Source organism: Trichosurus vulpecula, chromosome 1 (genome assembly GCF_011100635.1).
Source record: "Trichosurus vulpecula isolate mTriVul1 chromosome 1, mTriVul1.pri, whole genome shotgun sequence".
NCBI lineage: Eukaryota > Metazoa > Chordata > Mammalia > Diprotodontia > Phalangeridae > Trichosurus > Trichosurus vulpecula.
The window spans coordinates 230,204,047-230,222,813 of record NC_050573.1 but is presented as its reverse complement, the minus strand read 5'-3'; the positions used below and the strand labels follow the sequence as shown (position 1 = coordinate 230,222,813).

At 40.2% G+C, this 18,767-nt stretch overlaps 1 protein-coding gene across 1 annotated transcript in view; it reads left to right on the top strand.

Annotated features, from left to right (window-relative positions):
• Positions 1 to 1,052: 1,052 nt before the first annotated feature.
• The window catches only part of MTCL1 (microtubule crosslinking factor 1), a 177,494-nt gene continuing 159,779 nt past the window's right edge, over positions 1,053 to 18,767 (top strand). The window contains exon 1 of the mRNA XM_036743573.1: positions 1,053 to 2,252. Coding sequence (XP_036599468.1) covers positions 1,053 to 2,252 — 1,200 coding nt within the window. The remainder of the gene's footprint in view (positions 2,253 to 18,767) is intronic.

The window sequence follows — 18,767 nt, the reverse complement described above, 5'->3', positions numbered from 1 at the left end:
CTCCAGGAAGACACTTGTAAATAGCCAGACGAGGCAGCGGGCTGGCTGAGGACCTGAACATGCGCACAGAGCTGCCCAAGCGTCAGGAGCAGAGCAGAGGCAGAGAGCAGCGACGTTAGCAGTTTCTCTCTTTTAGGAGCAGGCGCCAACGGTGCAGCAGGCAGAGGAAGGCTGGGGTGGCTGGGGAATGGGAAAGGAGCAGGAGATGGGAAGGCTTAGTGAGTGTGTGTGCAAGTAAGTGCTGGAGCTGATGAATGGAGGTGTGTGAGCAAGAGACAAACGCGTTGGCGGCCCCCCAGTAACAGCAACAGCAGAAGGAGCAGGGAGGAGGGGGCGAGCGCTCTTCTCTTTGGATTAAGGGGGAAAGAAATCGATGCTGTGCTGTTGCAAAATAACTTGAGCCTCAGCATCAGCTTGATTGGGGAGAGGCAAGAGAAAGAGTGAGGGAGAGCGAGCGAGCAAGAGCGAAAAAGAGGGAGAGAGAAGGGGAGGGGGGGAGAGAAAAGCAGGCAGGGAGAGAGGAAGGGGGAGAGAGAGAGAGAGAGAGAGAGAGAGAGAGAGAGAGAGAGAGAGAGAGAGAGAGAGAGAGAGAGAGAGAGAGAGAAGAAGAAGAAGAAGAAGGAGGAGGAGGAGGAGGAGGAGGAGGAGAGGAGGGGGGAGCAGGAGCAGAGTGAGGCAGGCGTTGGAGAGCTCCGCTGGGGGCATCTTCTCACCCGAGCAGACCAGTGCTTAGAGAGGAACAGAGACTACGGAGGAGCTGGAGAGTTGGGAGGGCGGGTGGTAGGGGGTGTCGCAGCCTGGGCTGGGGGCGCGGGGGGGTGGGAGGCTGAGCGAGAAACAGAAGTGATGAGAAAGCAAGCAGGAAGGTTGGAAGCTGCTGCTGCTGCTACTGCGTTGTACCAAGAAGAGGACAAGGAGGTGGAGGACTGCCGCTCCTGCCCCTGCTCCTGCTGCGATTCGTCGGGGATTCAGAAGCTGCAAGCGCTTGGCATTTCCTTGCTACAGAGGTCCGAGCTTCTTCTGCCCTTGTCCCTCCGCCTCCCGTAGGGATCATGGAGCCCGCGAACGGCACGGGAGGCAGCGGCAGCAGCGGAGGCACTGACGTGAAGCAGCCACCGCACGGCCAACACCATCCTCGCCACCACCACCACCACCCCTTGGCGGAGAAGAAGCGGCTGCACCGCACCCCCTCGCCCGCCAGACCCTTCCTGAAGGACCTTCATTCTCGGGCTCCGGGTCCAGCGCCTTCCGCCTCTTCTTCCACCTCTAGACCTCCGGCGACCGCGCCGTCAGCACCCAAATCCCCGAGCCTCTCGGGCAAGGCGCATCCTAGTCCATCGCAGGCGCCGCCGTCCCCCGGGCTCCTGGCCACCCAGAGCCGCCTCTCCCGACGCAGTGGGGGCGGCCAGCTGGGAGCTAAGGACAAGGGGGTGGGAGCCGGGAGCAAGCAGGGGGGCAATGCCAAGTCCTCCCCTTGCAACAAGAAGGCAGCCCGGGCACCGACGGGAGAACAGCCGTCGAAGGCTGGAAAGCAACAGCCGCAGCCACAGCCGCAGCCGCAGCCGCCACTTACAGGTGGAGAACAGGGGAACGCTTCTGCTAAAGGCCGTAAAGGCAAGCGAGGTTCCGGGCCCCAAGGGAATACAGCCCAGACTCCGGCCCCTGCCTCGCCTCCAGTTGTCTGCTCTTTGACCAGCCCAAGCCACTCAGCCCCCACTGCCCAAGTCCCCAACTTCTCTGGTTCCCTGGCTCTGGGCTCCCGCATCAGCCACACAGACAGCAGCTCGGACCTGTCAGATTGCGCTTCTGAGCCCTTGTCTGACGAACAACGCCTGATCCCGACAGCCAGCAGCGACGCTGAGTCGGGCACCGGCTCCAGCGATCGGGAGCCCCGAGGAGCCCCTACCCCGAATCCCAACGGGAAAGCGGGACCTCCTTGCAGCCCCGAGCCCCTTGGACCTCACTACCCTACTTGTGCCTCCCCCGGGAGCGGGGGCGGCAGGGCCAGTCCTTCAGTGGTCCCCCCCGGTCTGCCGGGGCCTGGAGTGGGGGAGGATGCTGGGGGGCGAACCCAGCCGAAATCGACCCCCGGGAGGGGCGGCCCGGGAGAAGACGGAAAAGGGAGGCCTGGCAGCGGTGGTACTAACCAGGCCCCCAGCCCGTGTGAGCTGCAGCAGCTGGTGCTAGCCGAGGAGGAGGAGGAGCTGCTGCGGGAGATGGAGGAACTGCGCTCAGAGAACGACTATCTCAAGGTGAGAGGGGCGGAAGGGAACACGGCCAAGGCTGTAGGTAGGTGGGAGCCTGGGGCTTGTTGATCACATCCTTGCCCCCCGGAGCTCCTCCCTCCCAGCCCGCGCTACTTGGTGCCGGAGGGGCAGACTAGCTACCACCGCTCAATTTAAAAGGCTCTGATTCTTCCTCCCCTCCCCTCCCCTCCCCTTTTCTCTTTTCTTTTCCCGCCCCGACACATCCTAATACTTAACTTGGGCAGAAAACTCTGCAAGAAGGGAGTGGTGGGAGCTCGGGGGTGGGTAGATGGGAATTGCTCTTGGCACGTTCTCCAAACCTTTTGGTTTCTCTTATTCCTGGCCTTCTGCTTCATGCTAATGCTTCTTCACACCCTCGGCAGTTCTATTAGTATTTCCTCATAAATTAATGAGCAGCAGAATCACTACAAGCCTTCATTTCTACCTGGTTTAAAAAAAAAGAGGGAAATAATTTTGTGTTCGCATTCTAGCGGGGAAAATATATGTTTGGGTTCCTGAAAGTAATTGCGGATTAGAGGTAAGATCACTTGTAGGGTTTAGCATGTCCGTGAAGAAGATCCCTGCAGACCAAGGATCAGGCTTCAGAAATATAGATACGAATTGTACCTGTGATTTGATTGGTATGGAGACCTCGCATGCAGGTGAAGAAACCATCTCCCAAGGCAGGACTGCGCTTTCTCGGCATTGTATAGTCTTAGAGAGCTGCCTAGAGCACTGAGGGGTCTAGTGACTCGCCAAGATTTACACAGCCAATATGTGTCGATGGAGAGGCTTGAATGCAGGTCTGTCTATCAACTAGGATAGCACCCTATCCACTAAACTGCAGAATCCTCCATCAATAAAGGAACACTCTGCTCTGATCTGGAACAAGGATGACCAGATTGAAAGGAAGGAATGCAAGACCAGGACCAATGGTGGTGTTTTAACTAGACAAACTGTGTAAGAAAGCCTGGAAGCCTCGAGTATGACACGAACTGTGAGACAGTTGGATTTAGTTGGTGTGTAGTTATCAGAGGAACCCCAAAGTTATGTTTTCCTTTTATCTGCCAAGAGAAGCTTCTGTTTTCTGTCACACACAAACACTGCACTTTCCAGGGAATAGCCACTTCCATCTGCCCTCAGCTGCTGTATCTTTAATTTCCCGGCTGCATTGTCTGAAAATAGGAACTGCATAACAATAGTCCCACAGTTACACTGTATAATGGCTTAAAGTTTGTCTCTCAGACTTTTCTCTGAAGCTGTTAGGGCCAGGCATGCAGAAAGGAATATCTAAATAATAGTTACTGGGACCATGGGACATTTATTTGCACAACCAGCTTGTCTGAATGCTATTTAGATAGTAAAAAGAGGGAAAAGAGGAAATAAAGATTTTGTTAATATGACCTGTCTTGTCAGTTACTTTGGTCTTCAATTTATATTACTAATAGCAGAAACAAATACTATGATCTTAATATATAATCTTCCCAATCCAAAAATGATTACCCCACCCTCATCCCATCTAGTTAGATATTCAACTAATTTTTTTCCCTAGCAGTGATTGCCTTGCACTGATTCATCACACTCTCTGGAGCTGCCTTATAAACAGGGACACACATTATCAAGACAGCTTATATGGTAGTTGTAGTGGCTGGAGAAAATGTTTCAGTCTAAGCAAAAACAGAGTGGAATCATGATGAACTGGAAAGACTACAGAAATGGGAATCAGAAGACCTGGATTTTCGTCCTAATTCTTCCATGAACTGGATATATGACCATAAATAAATCACACAATCTCTCAGGGCCTCAGGTCCCAGACTAAAGGGATCTCTATGGTCCCTTCCAAGTCCCTAGTCTATTAATTAACTTGTCCATACATGTACTAAATCTACCAAAATGGATCTTTTAGCAGGTGCTTTAACCAAGTTAAATAATAATAATCTTCATTAATATTAATGAGGAAAAAGGGAGTAATATGCAAAGTGGGGCTCAGAGGGCTTAGGGGGAGAGGTGTCGAAAGGGAAGTTAAATGATTAACAAAATAATATATACCTCTTTGTATTGGCCACAAGGTTAAGTTCAAAAGGTAACAAGCAAAAAGAATAAATATATTATATGTCAGCCTAATATAAGTACTGTACTTTCTTCCTTCTAAAATATTCTCAGAATTGCTGAGCCCTAAAGTACACAATTATGAGAAACCCCATTTTCTTTTAAAAAAGATACTCCCCATCAGTTCTTGGTTTTTAAAAGACAGTCAATTTCCCATCATTTCAGGATTCATTATCGGGTATTTATTTTTGTGTATTATTTTGGACATCTTTTCTCTGGTGACTTTTGGTAGAGTCGACTCCCCCAAGAATGCAGTGTAGCCATCCATTTCTAGGTTGTCTGGTCTTGTCCAGGGACAAGCACTAAGGATATTCTTTTGGGAACATACTGATTTAAAAAAAAATTTTTTTTAGTTACTTGAACTACTCCCAATACCAACTTTCCTTAGGGGCTTTTGTTTTCTTTCTGGTTGGCTAGGTTATAACGGACACTCTAGGCAGGACTGTGCAAACAGCAGGCCAGATCCCAGAGGAAATGGTTAATTTGTTGAAAATGATGTACTCTCTAAGGTATATTCCAGGACCAGCCATGACCATCCATCCATATGACCTATTTCCCATCATCCCCTCTGCATAGAAAGGAAGACGTAGGGATTGGCAATCTGAAAGAGTTGGTTGTGAAATGAGGATGATAAATAATATCATATGTGCATTTTATTTAGACTTTTTTGTTAATTCAAAAGAGGGGGGAAAAAAGCTAAATTTAGGGAGAGAATAGGGCCTGGGGAAGTTTTCTAAAGGTTGCTGAGTACCTTCTCCAGGTCTAATACTTTTTGCTATGCTATATTGTCTCCCATATAGAAAACTATCATTTTTTTTTCAGGTATTCTACATTGTTGTCCATTGTGAGACTGGCTCACAAATAGTGTTTATCTATTAATGTATTATTTCATAACAAGAGTCCTGTCTCCCATGAACTAGTTGTGTAATCTTGGGCAAGTAAATGGGCCTTAATTTCCCCAACTATGAGATTGGGGAGTGGTTGGGCTGGATAATCAATTATACACTTTCTAGCTTTAACACACTATGATTCTGTGATTTTAGTAGAACACTCTTGGCCAATTGTTTTTGTTTCTTAACCTAGAAATTTTCGGCCTGGATAGCCGGGAAAAAAGAGCCTACAAAGTATTGCTATTGCTTGTTTTTTTGAGGTAGGTTCTGCCTTTGCCATTTCTATGAAACTATCACAGCAGAGACCTGAAATGACTAAAAACTCATCACATAGAAGAACGAAACCAACAGAAGGTAGTCTTATTGAGTTAATAAGTCCAAATGCAAGACAATTTTTAAAAAGTCATTTCAGCCAGCTCTAATTTTAAAGTGACAAATGGGCTTGTATGCACTAAGTCCCTGAAGTTTCTCTGGCTTGGGTTGTTCTTGATCCAAGAAAAGAAATCCCATGTTTCTAAATAGGGGAGGAAAGCTTATCAAAGTCTATATCCTATGAATAATAAGAATAATAAGAATAGCTAATATTTATGTAGTGTCTACTATGTGCCAGGCACTGTGCTAAGTACTTTACAAATATTATCTTATTTGATCCTCACAACAAAATAAGGCTTAAGAAGGTTCACTGTTTATTATGTCCATTAACATGCTAACTAGTGCTTTACTTTCTCATCTGCTTTTCATGGTAGCTTAAGCACTTTGTGTTTATGGGCATGTATAAGAAAAGCTGCCAATGGTACTTCACCATGTGCTCCCACCAACAACTCTTTCAAAGAATGCCCTTTAACAGTGCTCATAGCCTTCACGTGTGGTAGAGTTTTTTGTTTGGTTGTTTTGTTTTGTTTTGTCCTTGCTAGGGATCGACACTGGTTTATCTGGGGTAAATATGTTCTAGTCATGATGGTGGATAAAGTTGGATATAGGAAAAAAAAATCTTTTCTTAAGGGGACTCTGCTTTCTGTAGTAATTCTAGATGTAGTAGCCAGGGCCCCCGTAACACACGGGTCCACAGAAAACTATCCTGTGTTTGAGGTACTTTGTTATTCTCCATCCATTCAAAGCCTCAAACCGCAACTTGTTTACTTTTATTAACCCAGTTACACACACACATGTATATATCTGTGTGTGTGTCTATACACATATATTTCAAACAAAAGGCCTTGAGTCAAAGAGTATAGCAAAATTAGTGACAAAAATAATCCCCCATCCAACAAAATAATATTTGCAGGGGTATTCTGCCACACAAATTGCCCCACCATTAGTAGGAGAGGGGACATTCCTTGAGGACCACCTCATGCTGCAGATCTACTACAGTTTATGTTCTCTGATGATCATAGGAACATGGATTTGGAGGTAGAAGGGATCTTAGAGGTCATTGAATCCAATTCCCTCATTTTGTGATGAGGAAACTGAGGCAGAGAGAAGTTAACAGACTTGTCCAGAGTCACTGTTAATTTCTAAGGCAGATTTTGAATTCATTCATTCTTGACTTCAAGTCCAGTGATATATCCAATTTGGTAGGCTGCCTCATGTTATCATACTGCTCTCTACTGGTTTTTTTTTTCCCAGAGCTGTTCTTTGCTAGGTTGTCTTTGCAGAGCCACCTCTGGATTCTGCTGCCATCTTTTGTATTTTCTGATGATGTGGGAGAAGAATTATGTGCAGTAAAAAAAAGGTGCTGGGCTTGGAGTTGGAGAATGCCTGGTTTAAATTCTGGCTCTGTTACTTAATGGAGCAGCTAGATGATGCAATAGTTAGAGTGGCAAGCCTCGAGTTAGGAAGACTGATTTTCCTGAGTTCAAATCTGGCCTCAGATTTTTACTAGTTGTGTGACCCTGGGTAAGTTACTTAACCCTGTTTGCCTCAGTTCCTCATCTATAAAATGAGCTAGAGAAGGAAATAGCAAACCACTCTAGTATCTTTGGCAAGAAAATCCCAAATGGGGTCAAGAAGAGTCAGATGTGACTGAAAAACAACAGATCTGTCCTTTGATGTCTTTATAACTTTGGGTAAGTCAACTAAGTGGAATGAGTCTTGTTTTTCACATTTATGAAATGAGAGAGTTGGACCACATCAGGGGTTCTTCACCTGAGGTTCTGTGAACTTGGATGGGAAAAATTTTATATATTTGTTCTCACTAACCTCTGACTGAAATTTAGCATTTCCTTCAGTTTTGAATGTAGGCATTAAATTTATTCTGAGAAGGGGTTATAGGTTTTGTCAGACTACTAAAGGGGTCTATGATGCACAAAAAAGGTGAAGACCCTCTGGACTAGATGATCTCCAATATCCTTCTGTATCTTCTCTATAATTCACACCCCTGCCTCTCCCCTCCCTCCCGCCCCCAGCCTTTAAGCTTATAGACCTGAGCTACCTTTGCTCTTTTGTGATGCAGGTACCAGCCAGCCCCAGGTAGTATATCCTTGAATTATTTGTTTTTTCAATTTTTTTCTGCTGTCTTCTGTTTCTCACATCATCATAGTTATCCATAAAGTATCCCTCCCTCTTCTTCTCCAAGAGAGCCATCTCATATGACAAATAGGATTTTTAAAGAGGAAAAGATTAGCACAATTGATTGATACACTGAAAAAGTCTGAAAATATGAGTATCTGTGGATCTCCTACCTCCCCTAATGGATGGGTTAGGGGTGTTCTCTCATATCTCTTCAATTGAGTCATGCTTGGTTTTTATAATTTATAATAAAAAATAAATTTTATAATTTATAAAAAGAGATCTCTCTCTCTCTACATATATATATATATACATATATATATATATATATATATATATATATATATATACATATAATTGGGTTACATTCACTTCTGATTTTTTTGGTTTATAGTTGTTCTTTCCATTTACATTTTGATTATTGTATATATTGTTTTCTTGTCTCTGCTTTCTTCATTTTGCATCAGTTCATGAAGATCTTTCTATGCTTCTCTGTATTCATCACAGACATAATTTCTATAGCATAGTCCTATTCTATTACATTCATGTACCATAATTTGTTTAGCCATCCCCAAATCAATGGGCATCTACTTTGTTTCCTATTTTTTGTTATCACAAAAAGTGCTGCTTTAACTATTTTGGTGTATATGGGGACTTTCTCTTTATTGATGGCTTCCTCGGGGTATAAGCTCAGGAATAAAGTCTCTAGCTCAAAGATAATAGATATTTTAATCACTTTATTTGTATAAATCCAAATCACTTCTCAAAATAGTTGTACCATTTCACAGATCCACCAACAGTGTATTAGTGTGACTATCATTCCATAACTTATCTGTCATTGATTATTGCAATTTTTTGTCATCTTTGCCAATTTGGAGGATATAAAGTGAAACCTCAGGATTGTTTTGATTTGTGTTTCTTTTTCGTTAGTGATATAGACTTAGAGTTATTTTATATGTTTGTGAATGCTCTACAATTATTTTAAGACTTTTTTCATACTCTTTGACCACTTACCTATCAGGGAATTATGTGTGTGTGTGTGTGTGTGTGTGTGTGTGTGTGTGTGTGTGTGTGTGGTTTGTATAGCTTGGATGCCAAACCTCTGTCAGAGAAATTTTATATAAAGATTTTTTCCCCACCTTTGACCACTTCCCTTGTTATCCTAGGTGCATTAATTTGGTCTGTGTGGAAGCTTTTCAGTTTCATGTAATCAAAGTTTTCTCTTTTATCTTTCGTAATTGCCTCTATCTCTTCTTTGGTTAAGAATACAGCTCCTACCCATGGCTATGAGGGGTGTATGATATGCTTCCCTTCTAATTTTTTTATAGTATGGTCTTTAATATTAAGGTTGTGAATCCCTTTAGAATGTATTGTGGAATATGGTATAAGATGTTGGTCTAAGCCTAATTTCTACCAGATTGCTTTCCCGTTTTCCCAGCAGTTTTTATCAAATATAGAAAGCTTTTTCTTAGGTAATTTATGTTTTCTACTTAATCAAACGATGGGTTATTAAGTTCCATCATTTCTGATCCTGTCTTGTCTAGTCTGTTACACTGATCTATATCTCTATTTTTTTAACCAGTACCAGATGGCTTTGATGACTGCAGATTTATAATATAGTTTGAGGTCTGGAAGTGTATTTCCCCTTCATCCCTATTTATTTTCATCATTTCTCGTGATGTTCTAGATCATTTGTTTTTCCAAATGAATTTTGTTATTATTTTATCATGTTCTATAAAATATCTCCTTGGTAATTTGATTGGTAGAACATTAAAAGCATAAAATAACTGGTAATATTGTCTTTTATTATATTGGCATGGCCTAGCCATGAACAATGAATATTCTTTCATCTATTTAAGTTGTTTTTTATTTCTTTAAGGAGCACTTTGTAATTGAATCATTATGTCTTTTATGGGCTTAAGCAGGTCAATTCCCCAGATATTTTATGCATTTCATAGTTATTTGGAATGGAATTTTCCTTTCTATTATTGCCTTTAGTCATTTTAAATGGTTTTTGAACTCTTATGACTTCCCAGGAGTTTCTCAGACTAAATTTTGAAAGTGAGAAAATTCCTTTAATGTCTTTTTCCTTTCTTGATGATAATCATGGTCTAAACGAATCACTGGAGCCAAGAGGAAAAGACTGAAAGGGGCTGGTGACCTGTTTTCTACTTCTGCCTCCCCCACCCCTAATACCAAATCACTAAACCTCTTACACAGTGGGTCCTTGGTCCTATTTCACAGCTTCTATTTTCTTAGGGTAGTCTTTAAATTAAGTGCTTCTAGGCTTCATCCAAAGGGGGCCATGACAGTGACTGTGGAGGGTCCTCAGATCCTTAATGGTTACAACTGCAGTTGTGCAGACAGGAGCTCAAAAGCTCCATATAGTTTAGAACAGAGACACTGCCAGGGAAGCCTGTGCCTGTATGATGCGGTATTTTTAAAATAACCCTCCCTCTCCTTCTTAATTCACTTATTCTTCCCTCCCCCTTTCATTTTGCAAACAGAAGTTACTCCTGATTCTTTTCCTACAGCTTCTCTTTCCAAACTTGATCTGTATTAGTCATGTGAAAGAATAGATGCAATAATCTGAGGAGAAAAAATCATGTTGATCACTGGAAGCTCACTGAGTTCATCAGCTGTTGGAATGAAATATCAGTTTGGTAAACAATGGTAGCAGGTCCATAGGCCTTGTTAGCCACAGCTGTGACTCTGCTCCAAACACTTCCATTGTCCAGGGGGAAATGAAGTGGATTATTTGTATATTACAAGAGACAATAGCTTCTGTCTGAAGCTCCCAGCAGAATGCATTATTGTAACACTAGCCAGATGACTATTCTCACTGTCTAGATTGTGTCTATTTAAAGAAACCTTATTGAAATATGAAAAAAAAATTGATTTAAAGCCATGTAATCAAGGTAAAAATTTTAATAAAAACAAAAATACAGTGCACAAGAAAAACCAGGGATTTGTTTTTTGTTTAAAATTTGTAAAAGGGTAATACCTAATTATAGATTTCCATAAATATTAAAAACACATACATTTTCATTCAGGATTTTCTCCAATACATGGTACATTGGTTTGAGATCCATAGTAAGGTTTAGTTTGTAATGTAGGAAGAGGAAGATAGTTTGACAGTTCAACACTTGTGTGGTAAGAGGATTTCTTTTGTAGTAAAAAAATTATTCTTTTAAAATCAGACTAACCTCTCACCTAGGTAATAGATAGCATCTATGTACCTGACAGAAGTGACACTGATAACTTAATATATATGGAATTGGATATAGTTCAGGTTTTCCTTAGTATTTTCTGCATATGCAAAAATGACTGTTTTTACAATATCAAAATGGTTTCATAGGTACAACTTTATGCTCAGGTCAATTAAATTGCAGATGAGACGTATTAAATTTTGTGATATAAATAGTTCTACACAGGAACATGTTATCAGGACATTGTTATAACATTAACATCCTAAAATTTTTTTAAAAATTATCATTATGATCTTAAATACTATTGATGGCCATGCCTTTCATACTGTTACCAATAATATTTATAATTCCTTCTATAACCTTTCAAAATGAGCCTTAGTAGTAGCTTATTTCACCCTGATAAGGGAATAAAAATACAAGGAATCACTACTTTTGTCCTAGTTCTAAAGAATGACTTAGGTTAAGAATAAGATTTGACACTGCAATGGTCTCTCTTTCCCCTTTTTAGTAGCTCAAATATTATTTGCAATTTAAGTGAAAGAATCATGGACTGAACTACTGTCATCTTGATGGTATATATGTAGATCCTTGCTTCAGCTCATCCTGGGTTGGTAGTCTGACTAAGAAAAGAGGGTGCATTCTGTTAACCTCTCTTTTCTTGGACAAAATTAGCATTTTTAAGACGCTAATTGAGCAGCAGATAATTTCAGGCTTTTGGTGACTTGAGCCCCTTTACAAGTAAGCTTTGTACAAACAAAATTTGTGTGCATTTCTTTCACACACACATATGTATACATATACATATATATATTATTTCTAAGGGTTAATTCATGTTTTCTATATATAGTTTTTATTTTTAAATTAAATTAATTTCTATTTTCTTTCCTTTCCACCTTCCCCCACCCCAACTGAGGAACAAAAAATAAGGAAAAACAAAACTCTTGTTACAAATATGCATCATCAAGCAAAACAAATTCCTGTACTGGCCATGTCCAAATACTATATGTCCCTTTCTGCACCCTGACTATCCCCTCTCTTTGAGGAGACATTCTACATAGTTCTTGATTACTATCATTGAAGACTATGTCTTTAGTGAGATTGTCTTCAAGTGGAAACTTGATAGAAAAGAGCTACCTGGCCCTTTGGGCAAAGTCTTGTCTATTGGCTCATTCCTGAATTTCTTTTTAGCATTCAGATCCATAGAGAGCACCTGATAATTTCTATGCTAGCTTTCTACCATTTCACTCCACACAAATTATAGGATGGAAGTGGTGTGTCTAGGTAGGAATTTATGTGTATAAAACCTGGGAGTATTTTGTGGATTGCAAGTTCAGCAGGAGCCAGGCATGGTATCTCTGCCAAAAAAAGCTAATGCAATGCTAGTCTTCATTAATAGAATCATTATTTTCAGAACAAGGGAGATGACAGACCACCCTGGTCAGACTATATTTGAACTATTGTGTTTAGTTCTGGGTCCATGGACAAGTAGGGGCAGTCAGGGTAGTGAGGGGCTTGGGCCCAGGCTATACAAGGATTGGTTGAAAGGACTATTAATGTTTAGCCTGGAGAAGACGCAGTGGACATTAGAGAGGTAATGTCATAGAGTAGAAAGAACACTGGATTTAGAGTCTGAGGAGCTGGGTTTGAATTCTGACTGTGCTACTTACTAGCTGTAAGGTCTTTTTTGCTGTATTCAAATAATTTACCTCTCCGGGGCCTCAGTTTTTCATATGCAAAATAAGGGGAGGGGAACCTGCATCCTGGAGACCACATGTAGCCTTCTAGATCCTTGGGTGCAGCCTTTTGATTGAGTCCAAGTTTTATAGAACAAATCCTTTTATTAAGGGGATTTGTTCTGTGAAGTTTGGATTTAGTCAAAGGGCCACACTTGAGGACCTAGATGGCCATATTTGGCCTTGAGTCTGTAGGTTCCCCACCCCTGGACTGAAAGGTCTCTAAGATTCCTTCTAGCTCTAAGCTACGATCCTATGACATAATAGTTGTTCTCAAGTATTTGAAGGATTGTCACAAGGGAGAAAAATGATGCTTGTTGTTTGGATCCACAGAATGGCTGGTGGCCTTGGCAAAAGAGCAAATTTAGCTTTAATGTAAGGTGAGTCTCCCAACAATTAGAGTACCTAAAAGTGGAACAGGCTGCCCCGAGAGGCGGTGGGTTCCCTTCCCTAGAGTCCTATAAGCAAAAGCTCTATGATCACTTAGAGAGGACATGAGACTCTGGGCAAGTGACTGAAGCTCTATAATCTGTAGATGGGAATAATATTAGCACCTATCCACCAAGGTTGTTGTGAAGATCAAATGAATTAACATGTAAAGTATTTTCCAAACCTTCAAGTACTAGATCATTTTTACATATTGTTATTGTGATGATAATGATGATGGTGATGATGATGATGACCACGACGACAACAATGGTGATGATGATGGTGGTGTTGGTGATGTTGGACCAGGTGCCTTTGATGTCCTGTCTAGTTTTGAGATTTTTTTTTCAGAGCCCAGAGCTGCCTTGTTTTGATTAGTTGGAAAAAGCCACAAGAATGACAGAAAGTGAAGGCAACAGCTCTTAGCATGAGCAGTCAGTGGCCACCCTCCCACGCTTCTTCATTAAACTCTTATTCTCCCACACTTATTCATTAAAACTTGATTTTGAGGCAGGCCACAGAGATTATTTTCTGTTTGTCCAATGAGCTCTTTTGGAATAGCCAAAGTCTCCATTCCTCTTAAAGGTTTTAGAGATACTTTTTGCACATATTTTAAACTCTGTTATCCCAGGTATGGTAACATATATATATATATAATGTTATAGTTATGATTTTATGTATGTATATATATGTATATACATATATATATATATATATATATACATGTTTTTAGAAAAACATTTTCCTAAACATAAGACTTAAATGGAAAAATGTCTAGTGGTGACTCAAGACATGATAGTAGAGCCCTAAATTTATTCTTTCATTGCCTTGACCAGGGGTGAGGAACTTGTGGCCTCGAGGTCACATGTGGCTGTCTAGGTCCTCAAGTGCAGGCTTTTGACTAAATCTAAACTTCACAGAACAAATCCCCTCAATAAAAGGATTTGTTTTGTCTAACTTGGACTGAGTCAAAAGGCCACACCCAAGGACCTATAAGGTGACATGTGGCCTCGAGGCCATAGGTTCCCTATACCTGCACTATACATCATTACCTGGATCAACCAATGCACATTTATTAAGCACCTACTATGTACCTGGCATTGTGCTAGTCATTGAGGGTATACAAAGACATAAATGAAAACAGTCCTTGCCCTCAAGGAGCTTATATTCTATAGGGGGAAACAACTACACACATATAAGTATATAGAAAGTATAAGAAAAGTAATTTTTAGGGGGAGGTGCTAGCCACTGTGGTGAATAGGCATGTTGTCTTGAATGAATGAATAATCTTAATTAATTTCAAATTTTATGAAATACAAAAAGTAAAAAAAAAATCTTTAAATCTGTTTGAGGAAGTTCAGAGACTCAAAACAGAAACTCACATTTAATAAGTATGATGTAATGGAGAGATTTCAGAACTTGGAATCAAGAGATCTGAGTCGAAATCTTGGTGCTGTTAATTATTAGCACTGTGTGACTGTGGGCAAATCACTATCTCTGAGCCTCATTTTTTCGTTGGTACAATGGTGGTGAAGATGGTATTTCCTACCTCATGAGGTTATTGTAAAACCATTTTTAATGTATGAAGTGCTACATTAGTAAGATTTGTTGGGATAGAGGTCTCTCAGCTTTACAAAGTGTTTTTTTTTTTCTAGAAAGTTGGTAGTGTAAGTACTGTTATGCTTTATATGGAGTGTTTATTTAAAAGAACTCACTACTACAAGTATTATCTCTCAGAAAATATTTTCATGTTGTACTAAAATGCTCTCATTAATTCTCTTTGGTATTTTTACAGAAATACAGATGACAATGACAAAAATGCTAAAATTATAGGGAAAACTTGGAATAGCTTGTGTGAGACTTTAAGCTTTTCAGATGAGAACTTGAAATATTTAGTTCATGAAGAGCAAGGAGGGCACTTTTGTCAATCAAGCCAGAGCTTCCTACACAATGATTTTGACAAAAGGTCAACAGTCACTGCTGTTGAAGATGAACCCATTTTCATCTTTGAGGTTTATATGCCTTTGGTAGACATTGTAGTGCTTAGCAAAGAGTAAAGCACTTAGCACGGTGTCTGGCACAAAGTAGGTACTGCATAAATTAGTTATTAATTAATTATTATATTGATGTTTTCAAGGAAGTCATCTTTCATTATTATGTAAACTCTACAGACTCTCGGAAACCTGGATGAACAATTTTATTCATTTAGTTGTTTAGTAAGTGGTAAAGCTTTTTTAAAAAAAACATCTTTTCTATTGGCTAGTTTGTTTTTTACAGTAGATCTCATTCCAGATAATAGTCAATTAGGTTGGTCATTCTGTGTGATGCAGTAATTTGAACAGTGTAGAGGAAGAAAGCTATTACTTTGGAGATGTTTTCTATAAAGAAAATGATGACAATGTTGAACATAGGTCAAATGGAGAACTGTCTAAATCCCATGGACCTCTACTCCCAATAAGTAACAAGTCATTCTGTAGTTTTTTATTTTGTTTTGTTTTCCATGAGAACTATCACTGTATCTTTTGGACCGAACCCCAAGCAAATTTTAAAAATGCCTTAGTAGAATTTGGTAGTGCCACTGAGGTACAAAATAACTCCTTAAAAATTAGACTTGGTCAAGTGGGAGCTGTGATATCCACAAGACATCAAGAAACAATAAAACAGAGTCAAAAGACTAAAGAAATAAAGGAAAATGTAAAATATCTCACTGGAAAGAAAGGAGTCTCTAGCTTAGGGAAAACATTTCTCCTTCCTGTCTACAGATCTCTGGGTTTTTGATTGAATGCAGGATTAACAATAAATAGCAAGAATCCTAGTGCAACAGAGCAGCAATGTAAAAGTTTATAGTTTAAGGTAGCTAGGTTTGTGTAAAAATTTTTCTCTCAAGAGCCATCAATGATACAAAGATTAAATGAATGGGAATGACAGTTTATTGTGCTCTGGAGGCTTCTTAATCTCTAGTAATCCTGCTGTGCAAAGAACAGGTTTGTTACTGTTGCCTTAATCCCTTTCCTTCCAAAGCCTTTCTTAGTCCACACAGTAAATTTGATATCCCAGCTAACATTTTTTTCCAATACTTAGTAGAATTTATATTTGGAGTATTGGAAAATTTTGCTTGGAGTTGGGAAGAGTAGTTTAGAATTAGGACAACAAAAGATGGTAAGGAAATAGTGATGTATTTATGTCCCGATTTGTTATTTTTGATCAGCACCTGAAATTTATACCTGAAGAAAGCTCCACTGTTGGAACTTCTTCCACGGATAAAGAATTATAGTTCTTATACACACAGTCTTAGCCTGGGGTACTGAGAGTTTAAGTGACTTGCCTATAATCATACTACCAGTATATATTATAGATGGAACTTGAAAGCACATCTTTGGGGATGGAACCAAGATGGTGAAGTGAAATGAGCATTTCTTAAAGAACATTTTGAAAACCCATCAAACCAAATTCTGATCTGGGTAACCAAGAAAAAAGTCACCGTGACTCATTTTTCCAGCCGCGGACAGCTTAAGAGGGCAAAAAGAAAGGTATGCAGACACTGGAACAAGGATTGGCCAGGATCTCGTCATGGCAGAAGCAACATTGGCTATGGAAGTTGAAGGCAGTGACAGCAGAAGCAACAGTGGTCCCAGAAGTGCTAAACACCTATGTACAGTAAGGGGATTAAAGACTTTGTTAGAAAGATATGATATGCCAGCACCTGGCATAGAACCAGATGCCATTTGGCAGGTTCTTTATCTGTTACATAATTCTGGGTCACAGTTTCAGTGCAGAGAGGAGTGCTCATCGTCTGCAATCACAATGGAGCCAAGGTCCTACCTGGGTAAGGACCAGAGCACAGATCAATAGGACAGTAACCCAAACTCTCTGTGGATCACACCAGCTTTGAAGCACTGAAACCTATATACCACCAGACCTAGCTGCAGATGTTTAGACTAGTCTTTCCACTCGGAAGTGGGCAGAGTCCAACTCTAACATTAAGTCCAAAGTCAAAAAATAGTCTGGAAAAATGGGCAAACAACAACCAAAATAGAACCTGATCATAAAAATCATTTGTGATGACAGAAAAACTCAAGACACAAACTCTGAAGACAAGGACTTGAAAACACCTGCAATTAAAGCCTCAAAGAAAAAAAAATGCAGATTGGAAACAAGCCCAAAAAGAATTCCTAGAAGAGCTAAACAAAGAAGCAAAAAAAGATCAAAACAAAATCACATAAAATTGGGAGACGAGAAATTGGGGAAAGAAATAAGAGCAACACAAGAAAACTATATCAAAAGAGAATTAATATTTTGGTTAAAAAAAGGTTCAAAACCTCACTGAAGAAAATAACTCCTTAAAAATTAGAATCAGTCAAGTGGAAGCTAATGACTCCATGAGACATCAAGAAATGATAAAACAAAGTCAAAAGAATAAAAGAAAATGTGAAATATCTCACAGAACAACAATTGACCTGGAAAATAGATTGAGGAGAGATCATCTAAGTATCATGAAACTACCTGAAAACCATGACCAGAAAAAGATCCTACACATTCTATTTCAACAAATTATAAAGGAAAACTTCCCAGATATCATAGAACCAGAAGGCAAAGTAGAAACTTAAAGAATCTACTTATTACCTCATGAAAGAGTTCCCAAAATGAAAAATCCTAAGAATACTATAGCCAAATTCTATAGCTATTCAAATACTGTTTAGCTACAGTAAGGATAACATAAGACTTAGCACCTACAACTACAAAGGAGAAGAGGGCTTGGAATATTATATTCCAGAAAGTAAAGGAGTTAGGATCACAACCAAGAATAACCTACCCAATATTGAGTAAAATCCAACAGAGGGAAAAATTGTTATTTAATGAAATAGAGGACTTTCAAGCATTCCTAATGAAAAGACCAGAGCTGAATAGAAAGTTCAACATTCAGACAGAAGACTCAAAAGAAGCACAAAAAGTTAAGCATGAAAACTACGTATATTCCTATATGGGAAGATGTGGGAGGTGGAGGTGCAGCTAGTTGATAGAGTGCTGAGCTTGGAATCAGAAAGACTCATCTTCATGAGTTCAAATCCATCTTCAGACACTTACTAGTTCTGTGACCCTGGCAAGTCACTTAACCCTGTTTGCCTCGGTTTCCTCATCCACAAAATGAAATGGAGAAGGAAATGGTAAACCACTCCAGTATCTTTGCCAAGGAAAACCCCAAATGGGGCCACAAAGAGTCAGACATGACTGAAATGACACAACAAAATGGGAAGATGATATATGTTATTCCCAAATTTATCATTAGTAGGGCAGTTAGATGGAGTCTATATACACAGGGGTTTGCATATAAGGCTATTATTTTGGGATCATCTCAAAAAAATGGAAGGATGAGAAAGAAACATTCACTGGGAGAATGGGAAAGGAAGAAGAAAACTGGGGAAAATTATCTCACATAATAGAGGTGCAAACAGGAAAGATTTTTTATAATAGAAGAGAAAATGGGGGTAAGTGGGCAATGCTTATACCTCATTCTCATCTGAACTGGTTCAAAGATAGAACAATATACATACACACACATGTGCATACAGAGTTGAGAAAGAAAGTGGTAAGAGAAGGGATAGTTTAGGGAAGGTAGGTAGTGATCAACAGCTAAATAGATTTTTA